The 25,802-nt window shown below is 43.7% G+C and overlaps 1 protein-coding gene across 4 annotated transcripts in view; it reads left to right on the forward strand.

Annotated features, from left to right (window-relative positions):
• LOC132781885 (septin-12-like) overlaps window positions 1-25,802 on the forward strand; it is an 87,524-nt gene that overhangs the window by 37,083 nt on the left and 24,639 nt on the right. The window contains exons 1-2 of one of the 4 annotated variants that reach the window (XM_060786415.2): window positions 6,415-6,553; window positions 19,386-19,574. In XM_060786415.2, coding sequence (XP_060642398.2) covers window positions 19,415-19,574 — 160 coding nt within the window. In that variant the 5' untranslated portion in view covers window positions 6,415-6,553; window positions 19,386-19,414. Of the gene's footprint in view, window positions 1-6,414; window positions 6,554-10,020; window positions 10,279-10,357; window positions 10,434-19,385; window positions 19,575-25,802 lie in introns of those variants that run through there. The other 3 variants (XM_060786414.2, XM_060786413.2, XM_060786411.2) reach the window with 3 other exon arrangements.

The following is a 25,802-nucleotide window of genomic DNA, read 5'->3' on the forward strand; positions in this document are numbered from 1 at the left end:
CTTTTCCAAGCCCTGCTACACTTCCAGGGCTTAGAAATTCATCGGCACCTTTCTGTGCTTGCTGTCTGATTGTCAAGCAAATACCTCAATCGGGCCACACTTGAGGCAAAGGACTATGTGGCACCACTCTGTTGTTCCTACCAAAGCCAGGAATAGAATTCTGGGATTGGTTGTTTGGTCAGGCAGATAGGCTTCTTAGTCAGGTAGTTTGACAAGTGAGTAAACTAGAATCCCCAAGATTCCATAGGATGGAGCCATTGCACTTAAAGAGAAGATCAAGCTCTTACAGTTGTACAGTGTGAACAATCCCTGTCTATCCACACTACAGATGTTATAGCAAATTGATACTACTTTAATTGTGCTAAGAAATCCCTAGAGTTTGTGCTTTTGTGAGATACTGAATAACACCTGTATCCACGGAGGACCCGTTTCCCACACTTTGTGTACATATGTGACTACTGATAACAGTGAGCCTCATTGAAATAGAGGATCTCTGGTCCAAGAATACTGTAATAAAATTATGTTGGAACACATAGAAAATACTTAAAGCAGATGTATTTTGTTAGACGTGGATATATGAAAGTGGATATGGATCCCACGAATATGGGAATTCTACTGTATTGATATTTGCCTTCTATGTTGAAACGGCATGACGGGTGCATGATTTATAGTTTTCTCCTTCCTCAATTATGCTCTCCCTAAATACGTTTCACACCAAACTGATTGTCTCCGAGGCAATAAAAACCAACCTATACATAGCAGAGTCCTTATAGTTGTCAACAGAGTTTTTACTGCACAGCCCAACTTTGTGTCGCTCACTGTTTTAGAAAACTCATTGACTCATTTTTCATACAGACTCACAGTGGAGGCTTTTAATCTTGACACCTTGCTTTATAATAAGAAGAATACATACACCAGGACATACATACACTATGTATACATACAGCAGGATCCCCTGATCTTCTATTAGTCAATGGCTTATATGGAGATATACTCACGACTGTAACAGATATCAACAACAGATATCCGGTGAGAAGCAAGAGAAAGAAGACATGCTTGCTGCTCTCTTTTGTACCCATTGCTTCTCGTTATCAGCCAGGGACAAGAGTGAATAATGCAACCTTTCTCATGCCTGTCACATGGTCATGCCTATCCCTTCAGTTCCACATCACCACCTTCTTAACCCTTCAGTAGATGTATGACCACATGTTCATTAGAACTGTATTTTCAACTAGCGTAACACAAGACGGTTACAGTCAATGCATTCCTGTCTAACAGTGTATTATCTATCTAACATTCTAGACATATCTAGAGTTGTAGGACTGTACTGGGTCTCTCAAGGCAAGTCACCAGACTAGAAGTCCTATGTTTCTTAGAAGTAAGCTGTGACAGATCGATCTGTCAAATAGTGGGGTGCCAGACTGGTTCTGTAGAAGAGGGAATTTACTAATGTCTTGCTTGTTGCGTGACAAGCAATACTTTCTCAAATTCCTTCTCCTACATAAATATGTAAAGGTACAGGAACCCTTTCCAGTTTCTGACTTGGTGACCCTAAACTGTTACAACTGGCTCTTCTTTGCCTTGTGTTGCAAAATTGGATCCATCGCAGTTAGTAGACTGTTGTGTGATATTGAGACCATAGATAAGGGGCTTTTATTGGTTTGGTATATATAAGCAAAAAGACAGTAAAACCACAAGGAAAAAGTGTCATAGCACTGACTGCCCTAGATGAAGTGTTGTGTTTTTGAAGTTACTGCCAAAAAAGAAAGTGACAGAATTTGACTAAAAGTGTAAGGAAAGGTAGAAACACAATTCCAGAAATATGAGATGCTGAGCTCTCCATTTCTCTGTGTTTCTCCGGGAACGAGACGGCGAAAAGGACATCTTTGCTGAGCATCCCCAAAAGCCTATTATAGCCATCTGTGGGTAGCGCTCTGATTAAACCCACATCCATAATTAAGTCGCCATTAATTGATCAGAGCCCTGGGATTACTCCTTGCCTTTTTGGAGAATAAAGCATCTCCAATTAGTCCCTGTCTGTAGGGGACCATTAACCTGTCATATCCAAAGGTCTCTTGGAGTGAAAATGCCAAAATGCCGTACAGCATTGTGATGATACTTGGAATAGTGGGTTGCTGTGAGTTTTTCAGGCTGTATGGCCATATTCAGGTAGGATTCTCTCCAGGTGTTCCACCTGTATCTGTGGCTGGCATCTATACACCCCACTTGCCTCACTGCTAACAGAACCTCTGAAGATGCTATTAGCTACAGATGCAGGTGAAATGTCAGGAGAGAATGCTTCTGGAACGTGGCCATACAGCGTAGAAAATTCACAGCAACCCAGTGATTCTAGCCATGGAAGCCTTTGACAACAAACTTGGAGTAACCTGCCTTTTTTCCGCCGATGCTTGAGGCATGTTGAAGCAAGACCTCAGGTTGTCTCAGGGAACAGAGTTCCTAGATATATTTTCATGTATTATTTCTTTGGTGACTGCAGTTAGTCCTGCCATGGGAGTCCTGGGAGTTGCAGATTGGTGGAGTCTAAAGACCTTGTAAAACCAAAACTCCCAGGATTATTGCATAGTATTGCATCTTTGCAGTTAAAGTGGTTGTTGACTGTATGAATTCTCCAATGTAGATGCAACTAGGACTGACCCTTATTTCATCTAAAGAGTGGTGCGGGAGTTCCAAAACCACATGCAGTCCTATACCCTGCAACCGTTCAGATTCAGCAGGGACAATCCCAATTAATCCACTTAAGCGGCTGAGGAGGAAAAGGAAGGGGTCTGAGGCTGTTAGGAATTGTGGGAGTTGAAATCCAACACACCTGGAGGCCCAAAGTTTGCCCATGGCTGCTGTATGCGCATGGCTGCTGTAGACTCAGGCAAGAGCAATCTGCTGAAGCCTCTCCTAGCTTGTATATTCTTCCTCATTAATAACCTTTGCCATTTTGAGCACTCTCTGATGTCAGTTTCTGGGTCATGCCACCCAATGGATGTGACAGACCTGTTGTCTCCTTTCCAACCCTGGTGAGAGCTCATCTGTCAATCACAGTTTGGTTCCAGCTCCAAGCTTTGATGCTTTTCTTTCTGCAAGGAAAATAGGGGTGGGAGTGCTTGATAAATTAGGAAACTATGCCTGCCAACACTCCTTACCCATGTATTCAGTGGGATTTCTCAAGTTGTCCATTAATCATAATCTCTGGAGAACAAGAGCCTGTAAATATATCTCAGCCAAGCTTTTGGAACAGTAACGGAAGGGAACCTGACTCATGAATGCATTCAAATATTTATGTTCTTGGCAAGCTGGTGGTTTTCACCCTAGGCTAGGGGAAGGCTTTGGGGTCGCTCTTTTCAACACCATGGTGATTTATGCTTCTACTTAAAGAGCGCATATTACAACAGGTCCCGTAGAATGCAACAAGTCTATTCTCTTGCTGGCAAAAATTACTAGAGAGGAATGTGCTCCTCTGAGTATCCATAGAGTGCTTTTCTGAGATATCTTGTAGGTCTTCCATTGCATCCATTGCTCTTTCTGACTTTGCCTATACTGACTCTAGATAACTGCCTCCTGCAAAACCTATCAGCCTGGAACTTCATTAGGCTAAACATAAAGGCTTGAAGCGAGTGTGATTTTATTTTGTAACTAGCTTGCCCGGGTTATTTGAAAGTCAGTTTTTAATTGTAAAAAATGCATAAGGTTGTGGATTAACTACAGCTGATATCATGCCAGGTTAACCCTGAGAAACTTAGAAACTCCATCAGTACTTAAAGTTTGTTCTATTGGGCAAATTTGCTCTGGATGCATTATCGGTGGGGTTCAGTGTGCTCTCTGGCTGTAGGATGAACTACAACTCCCACTATGGTGGGTCAGTCCCCTCAAACACCTCCAGTAGGTTGAGTTAGTCATGGGGGTTCTGTGTGCCAAGTTTGGTCCAGGTCCATCATTGGTGGAGGTCACAGTTTCTCTGGTTGTGGGTGAACTACAACTCCCAGAAATGAAGGTCACCCCCTCCCCCAAAACTCCTCTAATAATCAAATTTTAACATATCAGGTATGTGTGCCAAATTTAGTCCAGATCAATCGGTGTTTTAGTTCACAGTACTCTCTGGAAGTAGGTGAACTACAACTCCCCCAAATCAAGTTGAATTTCCTTCAAAGGCCTCCAGTATTTTTTGCTGGTCATGGGGGCCCTGTCTGACAAGTTTGGTCCAGTTCCATCTTTGGTGGAGTTCACAGTGCTCTTAGATTGCAGGTGAACTATAAATCCCAGTACACACAACTCCTATAAATCATGGTGAATTCTCCCCAAACCTTTCTAGTATGTTCAGTTGCTGATCAATTCCACTGTTTGCTGTGTAGCACAGAAAAGAATAGGGTTAAAGAAGAGGCAGTGGGTGGGATCATGCAAATTCCACACCAATGGAGAGAGTAAGAAACACTAGGATGTCTGTGGTGGAGGAAACACATACAATCTAAGATGAAATGGTCCCTGTATGAAAGCCTTCACTTGGGTGGTGGGCAGTATGGTGTTTGCGGAGGACATTGGCTAGTTTCTTGTACATGCTTACAGCGCTCTCTAAAACCTGCAATGTCATTGGAGGGAGGGCCATTGGTGTCTCCTGAGTAGTGGGAGCTATAGCTATTCATGGAAGTGGGAGTCTGTCTGTGTAAGTGGGCACCCCAGCCACATACATGCATACATGTTTTCACTTTTATTATGTGTATAAATATTCTATCATTACTAGGTCTAAATATACTTTGGAGGCAGTGCTTATGTATTCATGGACATATGATCATTGATGTTTTCTTGACTAAGGTGCATCCCTTCCTCACTTAAGAAGCATGTGATTCATCTATGCCATGACTATCACACTTATTTTTTTCGAAGGAAAAAATAAGTGTGATAGGAGCGCTGAATCTAAAGGAGCACTGAATCTAAAGAATGGAGAATCTGTGGATATTTATTTATTTATGGTATTTGTACCCCATCATTTCTCTACCCCCGAAGGGGGACTCAGGACGGCTTATGATGGACATCGATACGATGCCACTACATAACAATTACAATAATAAAACCACAATTGAACATAAATCATAATTAAAACAATACACCAGCAATCATTAAAGCATTAAAACAGTCTCATCAGCCATATCGCTGTTCCAGTCAATGTCCCTCTAAAGTGCTACATACATCTACTGTCTGAAAGCCTGTTCCCAAAACCATGATTTTATTTTTTTTCTGAAAGCCAGGAGGGAGGGAGCAGATCTTACCTCATTTGGGAGTGTGTTCCATAGCCGGGGGGCCACAGTCGAGAAGGCCCTGTCTCTCGTCCCCGCCAGACGCATTTGTGCTGTTCACAAGTGAGAGCAGGGCCTCCCTGGATGATCTTAGATTACAAGGCGGGACGTAGGGGTGGATGCGTTCGGACAAATAAGCTGGGCCAAAACCGTATACAGAGGGGTGACTATAATTTTTTCACATAGTGGCTAATGCTCTTTAGCTTTTACCCACTTTGGGTTCCCAGATGTTCTCCAATCACTTTTGATTGTGTGGACTGAGAATAATTGCAACACAACAGCACTTGTGGCTCTGAGGTTAGGGAAAGGTTAAAGGACATTTTAAAGTCAGGCATCATATCCACAAGCCTTGTCTTTTAATCAAACCCCATTTTCCTGACTAGAGAGAACAAAGTTCCGCCTTCTGGATGTTATTGCATCCCAACTCCCATCAGCTGTGGTCCTGGTGTTTAATGATGATAATAGTCCAGCATTTGGAAGGGAACCACATAAAAGGACAGGGCCTTGGGTTTAACACATGTGAAAAGAGATTTCATTCAAGGAACAAAACAGTCAGTATCCTTTGCCATGGCTTCTCCAAAAAAGGTGCCCTGAAGGCTTGGAGGTGGACAGTCTCCTTTAAGAAGAAGAACCAGTACTCACAGCACCCAAGATTCTGAGCAACTGTCAAATGACCGCAGTTCCGATCCTATTTCAAAAAGTCTCTTTACCGGCATTTTCCTCCTCCGTTTGTTTTAAGAGCATCTTGGGTTCAAGAACTGCAGCATCTCCACTTTACTGGGGTAGATGGGTTAAAATAAGAAACGCCATAGACTGTACCAAGCTATGGCCAAGCAGAGCAAGAGGGAAAAGAAAGTTTGGGGTGAAGACATGAAGCAAGGGTGCGATTGAGTGTCAGCAATGAGCTACCCTCTTGAAGACTGACTGGAGCGGGTTTCAAATGCAATAACATGGCATTGAGGTGTGGTGTGATCCAGCCCTCAATCTTGACAGCTTGAATCATCTCCCCTCCCCTTGGTGTCACTTGGGTCTCGTGTCTTCCTGGCACACTTCTCCATACAGCTGAGCACTCTTCGGAGGAGGAAGAAGAAACCACAAGGCAGGAAGTGCCAAGTCACTTGCGCCATGCCCTTTCATGGCCCCGGGATCTAACCAAACACACAAGAAACAAGACTGCATCATTGCTCCCTCTCTGGACATCTCAGGGTTTGGTTTGAGGTTCCTGGACCCCAGTGCCTGTTGAGCTATAAGAGGTAACTGCCCAGATAGTTTTGTTTGCCTTGGAAGTTGTAACCTCTGGAGGAGATGGAGATAGAACTTTATTAGCTTCTCTGTTTTTGCAACCCAAGTCTCTTTCTAGGGTTTTGGACTATGCTGGGCTGTATGAAGGAATTTGCTTGGAATCTATAAGACTAGAGTGATACTGAACACACAGTAATGGTATAAATAGGTTGAAAGAGGTGGGCTTTAAGGCCGTGGACTAATATATCTTTCAGACTGTCTCTGGGATCTGGCATTCATCTTTAAACCCTTGACTGATGTGGTTGGGTAGACTACTGCTTGAAACAGAGAGAGCTGATGCTAGTCAAAAATTTAAAATTCTGGAGAAATTGTCTAACTTGGTAGAGCTTTCCATTTTCGAGACAGTTCAGAAATGAACAGACTCCCACCAAAGTGGTCTTTGTTGACTCATAAAGTGCTGTACAAAACAGCCCAGATAGCTTGAAAGGAATTAAAGGGCCAAGTCACAAGTAAAAGCCAAAATGGCTAGCAAGTTCCTTAGTCCTTAGGGGCAAAGGGGGGGGGGAGAAGCAGTGGAAACCATGGTTAGCTCTAGATTTGGGGAGAACCTTGCAAAATACTACCCTAGATGCTTAGAATTATATGAGAGCCAATGGATTATATATTCATTGTAGGATATAATCCAGAGTTTGCGTCTCTAAGTCATTATGATGCTCCTAGCTGTCAACTATAGTTGAACATAGTGGATTCTGGATATTGTTTTGTAAACTAAAGGACTTTATTGTAGGAATATTTTCTTCTCTAACATTGGTGTCCTTTGCCTGTTCATATGACTTCATTCTCATATTATTCCAATTGTGTTGTCCTCTATCTTTTTCCAAAACTGATTTATAGTACAGCTTGAGTATCCCTTACCAGGATGCCCAAAATCCATATACACCAAAGTCCAGAGTTTCTATATTCGTGGCTGAGATAAGACTCTTTTGCTTTCTGACTCTTCAAAGTAGTATGTTTCATGCACAAAATCATTAAATGGTTGTATGAAACAACCTTCAGGTTATTTGTATAAGCTGTATATGAGCACACATACATTTCATACTTAGATTTAAGTCTAAATATGGAGACTAGGATGTGGAACAATGGCTTCAAACTACAGGAAAGGAGATTCCACCTGAACAATAGGAAGAATTTCCTGACTGTACTGTGAAAGTTGTTCAACAGCGGAACTCTCTGCCCTGGAGTGTGGTGGAGGCTCCTTTGGAGGCTTTTAAACAGAGGCTGGATGGCCATCTGTTGGGTTACTTTCAATGTGATTTTCCTGCTTCTTGGCAGGGAGGTTGGACTGGATGGCCCATAAGGTATCTTCCAACTCAATGATTCTGTGATTTTATGATTCTACACAAAAGCAGTTGTTACAGTATCCAGAAAAACCTACAATCCAAAACACTTCTGGTCCCAAGTGTTCCAGATAAGGGATATTCACTCTGTAATTATGAATAGCTTTGGCTATGAATTGCAATTGATTGGCACTTTCCTACTTGCAGTTCCCAGCAACTGGTAATATGTCTCATGGCCATTCACTATCATGATTAGTAACCATCAATGGCAGTATCATCCATTTGCTTCTCAAATCCCCTTTTAAAGTTAGCAGTTGAGATTTCTTCCTGTGGCAGGGAATTCCATAGTTTACACAGTATTGTGTTCTGTCCTGAATTTCCTGCCATTCAGTTTCAGTTGATAAGCCTGAGTTAGCGCTTTTGGAAAGATATGACTTTCTCTTTCAACTTCCCCTTTTCACAGCAACCCTTTGTGACTTCCGGTGTTATGCCTCTGCTCACCTTAAACAGATTGGCCCCACCACAAAATGGGGTGAAATGGTCATATCCCCTGAAGCCTGCAACTGGATATTTCAGGGAGTTGGAGGCTTTCATGCCTTCGACAATGCAGTCATAGAATCGTAGAGTTGGAAAAGACCCAGATACTATTCTGTCCAACCCCTTTTTTGCCATAAAGCAGTCTCTAATCCATGGACTCCTGGTAGATGGCCATCCAGTCTTTGCTTAAAACTTCAAGAGAAGGATCCACCAGACCCCCAGGCAGCACATTCCTCGGCCAAACAGCTCTTACCATTAGGAGGTTTTTGCTAATGTTCCAGTGGAGATTCTATTGCTGCATTTTGAATCCATTGCTCCATTGTGTCCTAGTCTCCAAAGCAGAAAAAAACAAGCTTGCCCCCTTCTCCTCAACATGACATCCTTTCAGATATTGAAACATGGCTATTATATGTCCCCTCTTAAACCTTCTCTTCTCCAAGCTAAACATAATCAGCTCTGTAAGCTGCTCCTTATAGGGATTTATGGTTTCCTTGGACCATTTTGATTACCTTTCTCTGGACACTTTCCAGCTTGTCAATACATTTTCTTGGATTGTGGTGCCCAGAACTGGACAGAGCATTCCACCTGAGGTTTGATCAAAAGCAAAACAGGATAGTACTGACTTCCCCCGATTTAGACAGTATAGTCATATTGATACAGCTTGGAATCATATTGGCCTTTTTGGCTGCCACATCACATTGGTGACCCATGTTCAGCTTTTGGTCTACTAGGTCTTTCACTAGGAAGTTGCCTGCTTCGTGCTGCAATAGAATATTGACAAACATTCACATTGAAGTAGTAAGAGAAGGGAAAGATCCAATTGTTTGAGGAACTGTTCACAGAACTTTTGAAGATCCAAAGAGTTCTGCATAGATCAGAGGTTCAGAAAATGTGTAATCTCTCTGTTTGTTCATATCCTCCCTGCAACTCCATGTACCATCCAGTATCAAAAATGGACAGGAGTGGATGTGAATATGTAAAAACTACCTGTAAGGCAGGAAAAACTTTTCCAGAATCACTCAGATCATGTAGACTTCATTCCAATCTGTTGACCGTCACATACATCATAAGATGTATTTTCTTACCCACAGAAATAACAAATGCACACAAATGCATTTGGGTTAGAACTATTCACTTGAAGCTAAGCAGTGCACTTCAGGTAACGAGATGGCGCCAAACAAAACCTCATGAGTAGAGATGTGGGTCCTTTTCCCCCTCAGACCTGGCTTTATATGGGAAACTTTATGGGACATTTTCTTTTCTTTGTTTTACCTTAAAGCGTTCCATTCCTTTGGGTCAGGACAGTAAATCTCTTTAATCTATTTTCCTATATCAGTTTCTGGTTAATACTTATTCAAAGAACATCACACACACATATCCCTCCCACACACAAAATGGGATGTTGGTTGAGCAAACAAAACCAAAAAGTGGGAAAGGGGAAATCCTACTGGCCTTTCTTTCTATCTCAAATGCAAATGGACAGGCTGCTCAGGGCAAACCAAGGCTGCTCTTGCAATTAGGCCAACTTCTTGAAAGGGTCTTTCTCCCCCTGCTTGGGGGGAAAAGGGGGCAGGGAGGATTATTGCCATTCTGGTCATGTGTTGGAGGCAGCAGCCGAGCTCTGTCTGTCTGTCTGTCTGTCTCTCTTGTGTGATCCCAATAGGGGAGCTGACAACAGAGGGGAGGGGACTCCTCTTTCCAGCATTGGAAGAGATGAGGATGTTGGGGCGCTGAAGGCAAGGCGGGAGAAGAAAGAAGGAAGGGGCGCACGGATGCGGTGGGCGCTGCTCCCATGGACTTGGGGGCCGAGGGGGACCCTGTGGTTGGAGTCCCCATAGTCTTCCCCTGGGGCTGAGGACGAGGTAGGATTTGGGTGAGACGCATTTTTGGAAGGCGAGGCGGGCCACGGAGGAAGCTGGCAGACAAAGGAAATGAGGACCATTCAAGCCTCTTTGTCTCTGCATGCTTTTTGGGGAGCATCTTTGTGCCGGCCTTTTCCCCCTCCCGACTGAACAAGGTCAGGGGCTGATGAGGGATGACCAGTACGGGGTGGGAAGCTATGCCTAGCAGAGCATCTTTTTGGGTCTCCTCGGCAGCATTAACCGGGTGGGTGGGGACAGCAACAGGACTGCTGCTTGTGTCCAGAGGCTCAGGCCCAGTTTGGGTGGCAACAGCATTTCTTGAGTGCAAACAGCTTTCTATGGGTCCAAGGAATGATTTCCTATTGATAAAAGATCATCCACCTGCTTTTCCTATCTGGCTGCAAAGATCTTGCAAGTGGGTTGGGTCCATCCATTCCTTTTGGCTGTGTCTCCCATCTCTCATTGCTTTCCTGGACCATAACATCTTTCTTTTAGCTCCCTGCTTCCTTCAATTGGAGTCTTTTTCTTTATTTGTAGACTGCTTTTGCAGTGTGATGTCTGCCCATGCAAGAATGCCATGGCTGGTGAGCTGCCAGGTTGCTTTTCCTGTGAAACGGCCATGCAAAGAGAGAGCCACTTGCCCCTTGGCAGGTACTGGCATCCAGTCTGGGAATAAAGAAATGTCCCCACTCTCATTCCAAGTCAGGGAGACTGTTTCTGGCTGAACGTTGTTTTTGTGATCTTTCGTGGAGATGGGCTAAATCTTCTACAAAGCAGTTTGTGTTTCATGTTGTGGGGCGTGGAACTGAATGCTCCTCCAGATGAATATATTATTTAAAATCAACAACTTTGTATAGCAATGAAACAGATCAGGAAGAAGATTGGGTTACAAACCTAGCATGCCAGCATTCTTTGTGCAAGGCGCCTTCTATGAAGGTGTGGCACACACACCTTCATAAGAGTTACTTACCCATTGTGGTGCATCTACATTGTAGAGCTTGGGCAGTTATACACCACTTTAACTGCTATGACCTAATGCTGTGGAATCCTGGGAGTGTTAATTTAACAAGGCCAAAGAGTGCTGGTGCCTTGCCAAACTACAAATCCCAGGATTGTATAGCATTGAGCCATAGCAGTTGAAGTAGTATCAAACTGCATTAATTCTACAATGCATCCTTGGTTTCTACATTCTTGACACCTGTTAATGGAGAACTGTGTAACTACCATCTTTGTACTGCCTATCGCAGAACCCCCAGCCAACAAATGTAAAAACAAATGCTATAATTTGCATTGGCATGCATTATGTGTAATTATAATGAGGAAAACATGTAACTTGGATGACTGTTTCCCACTCACCTGTCCAGGTGGTAATATGTATGGATGGTTGGGTGAATGCTTCCCACTCACCTCCCTTTGTTGGTAGGTGTTAGCTGGCCCTGATTGTTTCCTGTCTGGAATTCCCTAGATTTTTGAGTGTTGCTCTGTTTACTGTCCTGATTTTGTTAATTTTCATGGTTTCCTCCTTTCTGTTGAAATTGTCCACATGTTTGGGGATTTCAATGGCTTCTATGTGTAGTCTGACATGGTGATTGTGAGAGTGGTCCAGCATTTCTGTGTTCTCAAGTAATATGCTGAGTCCAGGTTGGCTCATCAGGTGCTCTGCTATGGCTGACTTCTCTGGTTGACTTAGTCTGCAGTGCCTTTCATGTTCCTTTATTCATGTCTGGGCAGTACTGCTGCGTTTGGTGGTCCCTATGTAGACTTGTCCACAGCTGCATGGGATATGGTAGACTCTTGCAGATGTGAGAGGATCCCTCTTATCCTTTGCTGAAAGTAGCATTTGTTGAATTTTCTTAGTGGGTCTGTAGATAGTTTGTAGGTTGTGTTTCTTCAGCTTCCTTATGCGGTCAGTGGTCTCCTTGATGTATGGTAAGAACACTCATTCTCTGGGTGGATCTTTGTCTTGACTGCCGTGGCTTGTTCTTGGTCTTGCAGCTCTTCTGATGCCTGCGGTGGAGTCTCCATTGGCCTGTAGAGCCCAGCTGAGGTGGTTCAGTTCACCTTGGAGGATGTGCGGTTCTCAGATATAGTTTGCCCTGTCTGCCAGGGCTTTAATTGTGCTTCTTTTTTGACTTGGATGATGGTTGGAGTTTTTATGTAGACATCTATCCTGTATGTAGGTTTTCTGTAAACTGTGTGGCCCAATTGTTGATTAGGTTTGCGGATGACTCGGATTTCTAGAAATTGTAGTTTTCCTTCATTTTCTTTTTCCATAGTGAATTGGATGTTTGGGTGAATGTTGTTGGGGTGGTCCTGGAACTTGCTGAGTTCTTCTTCTTCATGGCTCCAAATGGAGCCTCCCATGGCGCAAATGGGTTAAACCCTTCTGCCAGCAGGACTGAAAATCAACAGGTTGGAGGTTTGAATCGGGAGAGAGCGCCGATGAGCTCCCTCTATCAGCTCCAGCTTTCCTTGCAGGGACACGAGAGAAGCTTCCCACAAGGGTGGTAAAACATCAAAAACACCCAGGCATCCCCTGCCAATATCCTTGCAGATGGCCAGCTCCAAATAGTGAATGTGTCATCCACATATCTGAACTAACAACAGACCTCACAACCTCTGAGGGTGCCTGCCATAGATGTCGGTGAAACACCAGGAAAGAATGCCTCTGGAACATGGCCACACAACCCAGAAAACTCACAGCAACCCACGCAGTGATTGCGGCCATGAAAGCCTTTGACAACACATTGTCAAGATTGTTTTATAGCTCCTGGCTCTCCCTAAAACAAGAGGCAGCAACAAAGTCAAATCGCACTGGGAAACAATGTGGCTTTTAGCAAGTATAAACTGCCTCCTATAATTGTCTGAAATAGTTTCTTTTCTTGAAGTAGTTCATTTCCAATACTTGTTGTAAATATTTAGTTAGTTATTTGTTAAAATACAAATCCTCTTCTATATGCAGTGTAAATTGTTGCATAGCTTCCTTTTTGTTTACTTCCAATGCTTTTAACCTTTGGATTGATACATGAAGGGCATAAACCTTTGGCAATGCCATTAAAGTGCATTACAATTATTATAAGTTGTTAGTCCTTGTAGCAATACTGTGACTGTTCCTGTTCATCGTATTCCTTTTATATAGGATTTTCTTGCATCCTCATTACCTAGCAGACAATGATGCCAATGGCCCTAGCTCTGGTTCCTCCTCCAATATGTCTTTGGAGCAACGTGCAAAGGAAAATACAAAGAGCATCTGCCCACATTGTTCTGAGAATGCACAGATTGGTTCCAACACCTTCTGTCTCCATCCAGAGGGAACAGAGTGCAAAGGATGGGAAGCGTGATGGTTGCACATAAGCAAAAAGAGAGGGTTCTCAGCTCTATGTCCTTGTTTCTCTAGTCTGTTTCTCCTTTGTGAAGCAAGTTTTTGGGAAGCTAGACCTTAGTGAACTTCAGTAGTGTATTGGGCTGTATGGCCATGTTCCAGTAGCATTCTCTTCTAATGTTTTGCCTGCATTAGTGGCATCTTCAGAGATTCTGTTGGCAGTGAAACAAGTGGAGTGTATATATTCTTGTGGAATGTCCAAGGTGGGGGAAAGAACCCTTGTCTGTTTAAGGAAATGTGAATGATGCAATTAGCAAGCTTGAATTAGCATTTGAGTAGCCATGAAGTTTACAAAGTCAGTCAGTGAGCGTATCTGCATAGAGGTAGCCTGGCCTTTGTTGCCTGGAGGCACCTTCTGTTTGGGAGGTGTTCACTGGCACTTCATTGTTTGCTGCCTGGAGTTCTCCTGTCTCGAAATGGTATTCCTTATTTACTGTCTTGATTCTGGTGGTTTTTTAATACTGCCAACAGAACCTCTGGAGATGCCAGCCACGGATGCAGGCAAAACGTTAGGAGAGAATGCTGCTGGAACATGGCCATACAGCTGAAAACCTCAAAGCACTTTAGTAATGTAGTTCAATCCCAGTTTGCTTCTTGCCTACTCTTGTTATAAAGACTCCTAGATGTTTACCTTCTGTAGTTCTCATAGTGGTTTTGCAAGCTGGACCAGTAAACCAAGCGCTGGTTGTCTTAAAAATGCACATTTGAAGGCAAGCAAAAACTGCTATGCTAAAGCTATTCCAGAGTCCTATATCAACAGGTGCTCTTTTTCTGGAATTCATAGAATCATAGAATCAAAGAGTTGGAAGAGACCTCTGCTCCTTTTTTCTTTTGGAATTGTTTGTGATTACTTGGTCAAAAATAGGATATGGATTTCCCTTAGAAAGCAGCATTGGAGGAGGTCAGTTCATGTTGACTCTGCATCATCAAATGATCCAGGATGTTGTTCCTAACGGTGTCTAGAAATGCATCTCTGCAAAAGGCAGCCACTGCCTGAGACAGTGGACAAGATGGCATTCCTTACAGTAGCAGAGCATTGCTTCAATCATGGCAATAGGACAGAATCTTTCAGTGTATCGGGGGGGGGGGGGGGGGCACGGGGGACACCAATATTTAGAAGGTCCAGAATTGGAAGTGTGGTGCTAGAGGAGAGCTTGATTGATACCATGAACTGCCAATAAATGGGTCCTAGAGTAAACCAAGCCTGAATTTCCATAGAAACCAAAATGACTAAACTGAGGTTGTTGCTCTTCTAGACATAGCACAAGATAACATAGAATCATAAAATCCCAGAGTTGGAAGAGACCTTGTGGGTCATCTAGTCCAACCCCCTGCCAAGAAGCAGGAATATCCCATTCAAAGCACCCTCAAGAGATGGTCATCCAGCCTCTGTTTCAAAGCATCCAAAGAAGGAGCCTCCACTACACTCCAGGGCAGAGAGATCCACTGCTGAACAGTTCTCCTTTCAGTGAGGAAGTTCTTCCTAATGTTCAGGTGGAATCATTTCCTTTCCTGTAGTTTGAAACCATTGTTCCATTGCGTCCTGGTCTCCAGGGCAGCAGAAAAGAAGCTTGCTCCCTCATCCCTATGACTTCCCCTCACATCTTTATCCATGGCCCTTATCATCTCAGCCTTCTCTTCTGCAGTCTAAAAATGCCAGCTCTTTAAGTTGCTCCTCATAGGGCTTGTTCTCCAGACCCTTGATCATTTTAGTTGCCTTTCTCTGGACACATTCCAGTTTGTCAACATCTCCCTTAAATTGCGGTGCCCAGAATTGGACACGGTGTGATTCCAGGTAAAGTGGTCTGACCAAGGCAGAATAGTATAGAGGGGTAGCCTGGTGTCTGTGAATCTGCTGCATCGCATTGTTGGCTCATGTTCACCTTCCTGTCCATGAGGACTTCAAGATCTTTGTCGCATGTACTGCTGTCAAGGCAGGCGCCCCCCATTCTGTATCTTTGCATTTCATTTTTTTCTGCCTAAGTGGAGTATTTTGCATTTGTCCCTGTTGAACTTATCATTGAATATATCATTGAAGTAAGCTGCCCTGAGTCCCTTCGGGGAGATGGAGGTGGGGTACAAAAATAAAGTTATTATAAGTTATTATCATTATTGAATATATAGTGTTGTCTGTGCCATCATACTTCCCATTTTTATGTATGATTATGACACCTGATCAGTGAAGAAGGCTGAATGGAAGGAAATTAATTCCTTCCATTAGCATGGAGTGTCCAAAAGGCAAGTAAGTAGGTTCTTGAGCAAATTAATTCTGAACCCTAAAAGCCAAGATGACTAAACAGAGGCTAGCATACTTTGGATATATCATGAGAAGACATGATTCTGAGAAAAGATGATACTGTTTGGTAAGGTAGGGGACAGTAGGATAGGGAGGGAAGACCATGTCACAGGTGGACAGAGTCACAGAAGAAAGACAAATATGTCCCGAGTTTGCAAGATCAGAACAGGACTGTTGGGGGAAAGGGTGACTTGGAAGTCTCTCATTCATTGAGTGGCTGTAAGCTGAAATTGACTTGATAGCAGTTAACAACAACAATGCTCTTTTCGTAATCAATCAATGTTATTGATTTTTCCATTGTATTTCTGTAACAGGGCATCAGAGAGCATTGCAAATAATGTAGGAAAAAAAATATGCAACCAGTACAATGCAACACTCATATAATACAACAGTTGTGGGGCTATGTCGCATCAGGTTAAGTTTTTGTGAGCCTTCCCAAGGTCTCAGTAGGAGGAACTTCAATGCTTAGGCTCTACCTCTGATGAATTTGACAGCAGTTAAGAACCATTAAAACAAAAGGGGAAGACAGTGGGAAGAGAGGAAGAAAGACTGTACTGCGATTGGATTGATCCAGTCATGATGGAAGCCACGATCCTGAGTTTGCAGGGCCTGTTCACACTGTTGAAAACTGGATGTCTTGAAGGTCTCTCAATGACAGGGTTAGCATAAGTCAGAGCTGACTTGATGACGGTTAAGAACAACAAATATTGGCTGTATTCTCCAAACATGGGGAGCAGCCAAGGGGCTTAGGAAAGAGAGCAAGGGAACATCTGTTGCGTTCTCAAGCCTCTTCCAGCATCTGCCATATGCGACAGTACACTCATGCTCCTAAGTGCTCCTTGAGCCCCATGGAACAAAGCATTTGTGCTCAGGGCACAGCTTGAAAAGGTTATAAAAGTATCCATTCTGGTTATTGTTGAAGTCTGGGAACTATTGTCTCCAAAAGCTACTTTTGGAGAGAGAACAACACTGCTTTCTGCCTGTCCTCATGTCAGAGTTTGCAGTAACTGTTCAGTGTGTATGTATAGTGTGCGTATGTGTATAGGATTTCTTTCCCTTTACCACTAAGTAATCATAAGCAGTTTCCACATGGGGCTGGGATTGAGTCTGGAGCTCTCCTCCTGGGCAGGAGGCTTCTAGAACCGGTCTGAGAAAGAAGGTGCCTCTCGCAATGTCCTCCCTTCAGGACGACAGACTTCTGGCACGTTGCCGAACCAAGTCCCCCACTACGGCTCTTGCATTGTTTGTGGAAACACAGCCCAGGGTCTGACAGCTTGAGGGCTCCTTGCCATCTCTGCTTTGCAGCAGAAATACATGCGTGTGTGTGTAACATTTCTGTTGAACACTTTTCCTCCTGCTGAGCACACCAGACAGTCTGGATTTGGCCCGAGTGTCTGCTGCTTGGGAAACGGCTTGCAAAAGGCAAATAAATGAAGTCGTTTGGGAGACAGTGTGTTCCTCGAGTGTTGTGCCCATGCAAACCAGCAAGTTCTTGGTCCAGATTGTTTGCATTCCCTGATGAGAAGGACAAAGGCACTACTCAGCCTTTGGGGAGAAAGAGCATTTATCGTCATCATCTGTACTAACTCTTCACCTTTACTAGGCTAATCAAAAGGTGCATAATATATCATTGTGTGACCGTATCTCCTCCTACAAGCCCACATGAGCCCTGAGATCATCAACAGAGGCCCTTCTCTTGGTCCCACCATCGTCAAAAGTGAGATTGGTGGGAATGAGAGAGAGGACCTTTTCGGTGGTGGCCCTGTGGCTTTGGAACTCCCTTCCTAGAGAGGTGTGATTGGCCCACTCCTTGCTGGCCTTTCGCTCACAGATTAAAAACTTCTTGTGGAACTAGGCCTTTTCTGATGACTTAGAGTAGGCAACAACCAGATGAAGGTAAAGGTTTCTCCTTGACATTAAGTCTAGTCGAATCCAACTCTAGGGGGTGGTTCTCATCTCCATTTCTAAGCAGAAGAGTCGGCATTGTCCATAGACACCTCCTAGGTCATGTGGCCGGCATGACTGCATGGAGTGGCATTACTTTCCCGCCAAGGTGATACCTATTGATGTACTCACATTTGCATGTTTTCAAACTGCTAGGTTGGCAGAAGCTGGCGCTAAAGCGGGAGTTCATCCGCTCTCCAGATTCGAACTGCCAACCTTTCAGTCAGCAAGTTTAGCAGCTCAGTAGTTTAACCCACTTTGCAGCTACTGGTAATATGCTTTTCTGAATGTTATTTGGACTTGGTAATGCTGTTATATAGCCTAATGAAGATGAAGTTCCTAGGATTTTAGTACAACTGTTTTTATGGATAATGCCACTAGCCTGAGGCTCAGGGAATTTTAGTGGTATATCTTGTAAGTTTGTTATTTATGGTTGATATAGTGGCAGTTTGTTTATCTGGTTTGATTGAATTTGTATGAATTTGTATGTTATGTAACGTCTGTTGCTTCTAACTACTGTACGCCGCTTTGAGTCCCACCCACAGGGAAAAAGCAGGATATAAATAAATAAATAAATAATAAAATATTTAAATTTCAACAGGTAAACCTGTGTCTTCAGCATGTTTACCAAATTCCACTACCATCCCTTGTTCAAGGAAGAAACTTGTTGCATTCATTGAAAACAGTAAGCCAGGATTTCAGGATCATGGTTTATCCTAAGCTGGTGTGTGCTGATTCATGCAGACAGTGTGAGTCCTGTTTATCTACATCTGACAAAACATGCTTTCCCCAGACATTTTCTGGGTCCTCTAGCATGATTTTATGCTTTCTTTGGACCAGAAGTCCTTCAATAGCGTTTGCTATGGTCTGCCATTTCACATATCCACTCGAAGTCCAGGAGTATGAGAGTCTTACGTATATTAGTGGCTTGAAATCAGACCTTGACAATGAGAGGACAGTTTATGCTGGATCTTTAAGTCAGGCCTGGGTGAAACATTTCTCCTTCCTTTGCAACAACGGGCCTCAACAAAGTGCATGTACTCCTACCATCTCCTTCCCCAACATCGTCCTTTGGAGTTTTCCCCAGGTTCTGCTTTCTGTTCCCTTGGCTTCTCTCCCCAGTCTGAGGTCTGTCAGAATATTGCCAGGGAAGTTGGAGAGTATCATGTCTGAATTCATTTCTCCTTTTCTGGTGCATTCGGTTGCCGAGCTTGGGAAGGTCCCCTCTTTTGACTGCAACCCCTAATATTCCCAGCTAATATGGAGGATTCTGGGCACTGCTGGGCTACATGTAAGTAATGAAACATGAAACTGGGAAATTTAGCCACAAAGGTCCAGAACCCCCTTTCCCCCAGTGTGTAACTTTCACTGCAGTTAGTCCAGTTAGGTGTGGGGAGAAAGAAATCTCTGTTAGGGAACTACCACTGCACCTGAGTCTCTGCTTTAAGTTTCTCTTCTTTCTCCCTCTTTCTCTTCCTCTTTCAGAGCAAAGCTCCTTGAAGCAGGCATTCAGCATGGAAGAGCAAGCGCCTCGAGAGCAACTTCCCCGGGACGGCCCTTCCCTCAGCACAGGGGATCGGCAGCTCTTTGGCTACGTGGGGATCGATGCCGTGCTGGACCAGATGCGGATAAAGACCATGAAAACAGGCTTTGAGTTCAACATCATGGTTGTAGGTGAGCGGCAAAGTCCGTAACTCTAAAACTCTGTTCCTTGGAGAAACCGAAGACCAAAAAATGTACATATTTGACCTGCATACCCTTAACTGTCTTGATTTTCAGTGGCTTTCAAAACGTTTCTGTTTCTGAGTTGCTGTGAGTTTTCGGGCTGTCTAGCCATGTTCCCGCAGCATTCTCTCCTAATGTTTTGCCTGCATCTGTGGCTAATGGCATCATCAGAGGTTCTGTTGGCAGTGAAGTAAGTGGAGTGTGTATACATATCTGTGGAATAATGTCCAGAGTAGAATAAAAAACCCTTGTCTGTTTAAAGCAAGTGTGAATGTTGCAATTAGCAAACTTGAATTAGCATTTGAGTAGCCATGAAGTTTGCAAAGTCAATCAGTGAGTGTATCTGCATGGAGGTAGCCTAGCCTCTGTTGCCTGGAGGCATCTTCTATTTGGGAGATGTTAACTGGTCTTTGATTGCTTGTTGTCTGGAGTTCTCCTGTTTCTGAGCAGTGTTCATCATTTACTGTCTTGATTCTGTTGTTTTCTTAATACTGGTAACCAGATGCCCTCACTTATAGACTTTGTAAACATCCTGGCTACTCAAATGCTAATTCTAGCTTGCTGATTGTAACAGTTGCACTTTCTTAACAACAACAACAACAACAACAATAATATAATTATAGGAGATAGGCTGCCCTATCTCCTCGCAGACATACAAACACACACACACACACGCCACTTGCTTCACTATCAACAGAATCTCTGAAGATGCCATTAGCCACAGATACAGGAAAATGTCAGGAGAGAATGCTGCTGGAACATGACCATACAGCCTGAAAAACTCACAGCAGCCCAGTGATTCTGGCCTTGAAAGCCTTCCAGAGTACATCATCCCAGTTTCTCCTTCTTTTCCTCCTTTTGTGGCCACTGTACCCAATGTCCACCATGAAAATCCTTATGTTCAAAAGTTCTGTTTTCATTTTATTTTTTAGGGGTGAAGGAAATCCTTTCTCTTGGTATTGTTTTAAAACAATTCTGGTGGCTTCCTAGAATAGCAATTGCACCTTTCTGATCCTTTTCTGACTCTGAGGGAGGGTGGGATACACATAGCCAGAGAGGGGTCGTATGTTTTCCTTTCTTGCTCATTAAGAGAAATGTGCATTGCAGGACAACCGCAAAGTGTGTCCCACTTCATGTAATGGACATGACAAACTCTCTCAGATTTGGAGGAATCCGGTGCAGCTGTTGCCCTGGCGCCTTAAAATCCCCAAGAAACCTTCCTGCCGTGTTTGCCGTCTCTCTTTCTCTGCATGTAGTAACGGGTTGATTCGGGTAGCATTCACCCAAGCTGCCAGCTCTGCCACTGTGCCAACCCAAAGGCCACGGTTTGCTGGCCTCCAATGTACTCCCCCTGCAGTGGGCCGACTGGCACCCTGCTGCACCCACCAGTCTTTTGTGGGGGTTGAAGCTCTTGCTTCCCCCAGTCTGGGACTGAAGGGTAAACAGCCCTTCCCTTTCCTAGCAACCTTGTGCCCTTTCCCATCGCCGTCTCCCCTTCCTCCTCAATCCCTGTCTCCTCTGCCTCAGGTTGCAGACAAGGTCTTTGTATGGAGTCCTCCTCCAAAGCCACTCGCTGCATTTGGCAATAAATATCCCCAGATCAAAAGCCGGAGGCCCAAGTGGAGATGCCAAAAAGTAATCCCGAGTAAGAAGGATGGTCTTGTTTGGGGCCTGGGAGGAAAGTCGGGAGGATTTAAGGGATAACGTGCTTAAGAACCAAGCAAAGGCAGGAGCATGCCAGGAGCCTAGATCAGTCCACAGGGAGAGATTTCCAATTCTGGGGCAACCAGCAGAACAGGTGCAAAAGAAAATAGATGTTTCCTTTTCCCCAGGAGGATTTTAGGTCCAAGATAGATGACTGATCACTTTATAGAGATGGACCTGGATGTGTCAGGGGCTGGAGGTCCTATTGGCAAATGAAAAGTTACATAGGACAGTATACCAATCAGTCACTTCATTTATATGTGGTCTTTTCCTGGAGAAGAGTGGGACTTGTGTATGGCATGCCTTTAGGTCAAGACATCTGCAAAATTATCTATTCAACTCCCAAGGAGAGGGAGAGGGAGAGGGACAAAGAATACATTTCCAATGAAACATACCCTTGGCTATGTTGGCCTGTGCCTTGATTCCTTCAGAGGGTCAAGAAATATGCAGATTCCAAGTTCTGAAGAACCCCAGCTTTTAGGGAAACAGTTATATTTTCTAATCCTCCTGATTGCAGATACAAACCTGATAGTGCATGTGTTAGGTCTGCTAAATGTCGAGCCAGAGTTTCCAGGGTAGCAATTTGACCACCAGCATGGAAAAGTTACTTTTAGTTTCTAAATCTTGCAGACAGCATGTGACCATAGCAGTCTCAGAGGAAGAAAATTCAAAATAGGGAAATTGGTACCTACTCTGTTGCTAAAAGCAGCAAAAGCAAATTAGATGAAGGTAGAAAGAAGCAATTTTGGAATGTTTTTGTTTACTGTACCATTGTATATAGTGCGACTTCAGCGTCCATGGATTTTGGTATCCATGGAAAGGCAACCACACTGGATACCAAGAGCCCACTGTTCCCTTTCCAAAGGAATTACACTGTGTGACAAAATAAGAAAAAATATTCCGTTCCTGGTTTGAAAGTGTTATTTCCTGTTTAATTGTGTGGTCCTTAGTTTGACAGTAGTTGTTCTCCTCCAGAAACTTTGTTTTTGTGGCTGTCACAAACTTTGGTTGAATTGGTTGAGATTCGAGATAGTCATTGGAAAACTAGAGCAAAGATGTGCTTCAGGATGTCCCTCCTCCCAAAATAAAGTTTTTGCAGTTTAATAAACTTTTCCTGTGTTTTTATGATAGAACCAATTAGGAAATGACATTTATAACCCAGGAGCAGAAATTGTGTTACATAGTGTCATTTAACACAGAGATCCTTGGATGCAGAAGTGTGAAGCCAAAGTACTTTCCACTCAGTGAATCAAACAATAAGGAAGGTTGGTTAGAAATGGAACAATGTATCTAAGGGATTTTCCCTTTTTTGTGACGTGGGATGCAAAAGCTCCTGGATCCAGCAACCCACCCCAATGACTTTGAGCTACTCCTTGCGCCTTCATTCTGACCAAATGGAACAGTTACGATCAAAAGCAGACCTTGGGAAAGTTAACTTTTTTGGACTCCAAGGCCCAATCTTCTCTGTTGGCTGAGGGATTCGGGGAATTGTAGTCAAAAAGTTAAAAGACTATAATTGAAACCAGAAGCTGTCCACTGGCAAAGAAAAGGAAGTGCTTCATCACCCTCCCCAGTGCCAGCATTGCCCTTTTCTTTGGTTGGGCAACGGGGTCAGTGAAATGTCGGCCAAACACCCTTCCTCCAGCGCCTGCAGGGATTGTCAGCTTGCAAACTGGGAAAACTAAATCTTTTTTTTCCAAAAAGCTTCTCCAGCTGTAACTTCTCTGACCCTTTTCTGCACATCTGGTTTCAATCAATCTTGGGAATACACTCATACATACACATACACTTTTCCATGTGGGGAATGTTTTGAACTTAAAAGGGGTGTGTGTGTGTGTGTGGAGGGGTGGGATAGGAAAGCAGAGCTGCTTGTGTTAGGAAAAGGGAAAAAACACCCTCAAGCCAGATAAGCCGCTCTGGGGAAAAGTTGAGGTAAACAAGCAAGAGGGGAAGGGAGACCCAGAGGGCTTGGGGAGGGGGGGGGGGTCTATTTGCCTTTTTAAAAAGAACAGCACTGTTTTGTTTTTTTTAATTCAGGCATGCTTAAAAACCACTCTGGACAACAGAACAAACTAGGTCATAGTTTCCATGTGTCCTTCCTCTCCATGCAAACCTAACTGATTGCATTGAATCTCACTTGTAGGGATAAGGATTAGCTCAGGTTAGTGGGGATGTGCAAGCTACTGGATTCGGCTCCATGCTTCATCAGGCAGGTGGTTAGAAGTTTCTTTTCTGTTGTCTTTTGCTAGGAGTCTGTTTTTTAATTAATATTTTCCCCACAATATAATAATAATAATAATAATACAATAATAATACAATAATAATAGATCACACAGTCCTAAACACTTGGGAAGTGTTCGACTTGTAATTTTGTGATATGAAATCCAGCATATATATCTCGTTTGCTGTGTCATACTGTGTTTTTGTGTCAGAATATTAATAATAAGGAAACAAATAACATAATACAAAATAGAAAAATTAAACTATAAACAGTAGAAACATTAGTTAAAACACATTTAAAACACAGTGTTTCTGCTAAATTAAAAATAGATAAAAGTCAACATACCCGGGTTTCTATAGAACAAAAGACCTCATCCACATTAAGGGGGATATTATTCATCATTTTCAAAGATCTATGTAAATAACCATGTCTTTAACTCCTTCTTAAAGGTCATGTAGGTAGTTGCTTGTCTGCTTTCCCTGGAGAGGGTGTTCCAGAGCTGGGCGGCCACTATTGAGAAGGCCCTCTCCCTCGTCCCCACCAGCCTCACTTGTGATGGAGCTGGGATTGAGAGGAGGGCCTCCCCAGCCGATCTTAAAGCCCAAACAGGTTCATAAAGGGAGATGCGGTCGCATAAATATGAAGGACCGGAACCATATAGGGCTTTATAGGTAGGTAATAACCTACACTTTGAATTGGGCCTGGAAGCAAATAAGCAACCTATGAAGCTGCTTCAAGATGGGGGGTTGTGCGTTCTCTACAACCCACCCCAGTTAGTAGCCTGGCTGCAGATCTTTGAAATTATTGAACCTGCAGTAATCCATCCGAGAGGTAACTAAGGCATGGACCACCGTGGCCAGATCTGGCTTCTTGAGGTATGGTCGAAGTTGATGCACAAGCTTTAATTGTGCATAGGCCCTCCCGGCCACCACTGACACCTGAGCTTCAAGCATCAGCGATGAGTCCAGGAGGACTCCTAGACTGCATTCGGAAGCTTCCGCTCGTCCAAAGATTTGCAGCCAGGCTGCTTACTGGAGCGTTGTACAGGGAGCAAACAACCCCCTTGTTATGGCATTTGCACTGGTTACCAGTTTGCTTCTGGGCACAATTCAGGGTGCTCTCCCTGAATGGGTCAGGTCAAACCTATCTGTCTGACTGCATCTCCCGATATGAGCCTGCCTGAGTCCTGCGATCAGCTGAAGAGGCCCTACTCTCAGTCCCACCCCCGTCTCAGCTGCGGTGGATGGAAATGAGAGAGAGGGCCTTCTCGGTGGTGGCTTTTCAGCTCAGGATGTATTTATTATGGGTCATGCATTTTGAATTTGATGTTGTTTTTATGTTGAATGGCATCGAATTGTTGCTGACTGTTAGCCACTCTGAGTCTCTCAATGAGAGAGAGAGGGTGGGATATAAAACAAAATAAATAATAAAAAATCATCCTAGGATAGCTAGTGAATCAGTCAACCTGAAGTCCCATTGTATACAGAGGTGTCACGTATATGAAGGTGTGATTTACAACTTTGCTTTTTGGAATATTTTCAAATTTTGGATGGTGGAATTTGTAAACACGGAGACCATAGTTACAGAGGGCTGACTGCATATGCAAATATAATATTCCAAAATCTGAAAATGTCCAGAACCCAAAACACTTCTGGTCCCAAACATTTCAGATAAAGAATCCTCAGCCTGTACTGTTTTGCCTGCCTTCAAGAACCCCCCCCCCCCGCACTGTAATATTGCTTCCCCCCCCCCCATGACCATCCAGTCGCAGTCCTTCATTCCTTCCAAATTAATTTCAAGACTCTTTTGCCCTGCTCCTTAGCTCCGCAGCCCCAAGCAAATGTTGCTGTGACCCAGGCGAGGCCAAAGGTGAGGCAGTGTTAATGCCTTGGAGGAGAAAGATCTGAGAAGGACCTGAGGAGGCAGAGCAGAGACAAGGTTTCATTTGGGGCTAAAAAAACCCCACTGTTTAGGCTTGTCATGGCTGAGGAATCTTTGGGTTACTGTCAAACACACCTAGCTATAGCTTCTGTGATGAAAAGAAAAATAACTCTAGTTCGCTAACCCTAGTGACACCAATGACATCCTCTTTCTGCGGTTTTGCAACAGAGCCAGCTCACGCTCAGCTCTGCATCTTCCTAAGTAGCTCATAGATTTAGAAATCATGTCATTGTGCATTCATTTCTGACGGATTTCTGATTACCCAACATTGTGAAAGAGGAAATGTTCACAAAACAGAGGATACAGCTTTG

This window comes from Anolis sagrei, chromosome X (genome assembly GCF_037176765.1).
Source record: "Anolis sagrei isolate rAnoSag1 chromosome X, rAnoSag1.mat, whole genome shotgun sequence".
Taxonomy (NCBI): Eukaryota; Metazoa; Chordata; class Lepidosauria; order Squamata; family Dactyloidae; genus Anolis; species Anolis sagrei.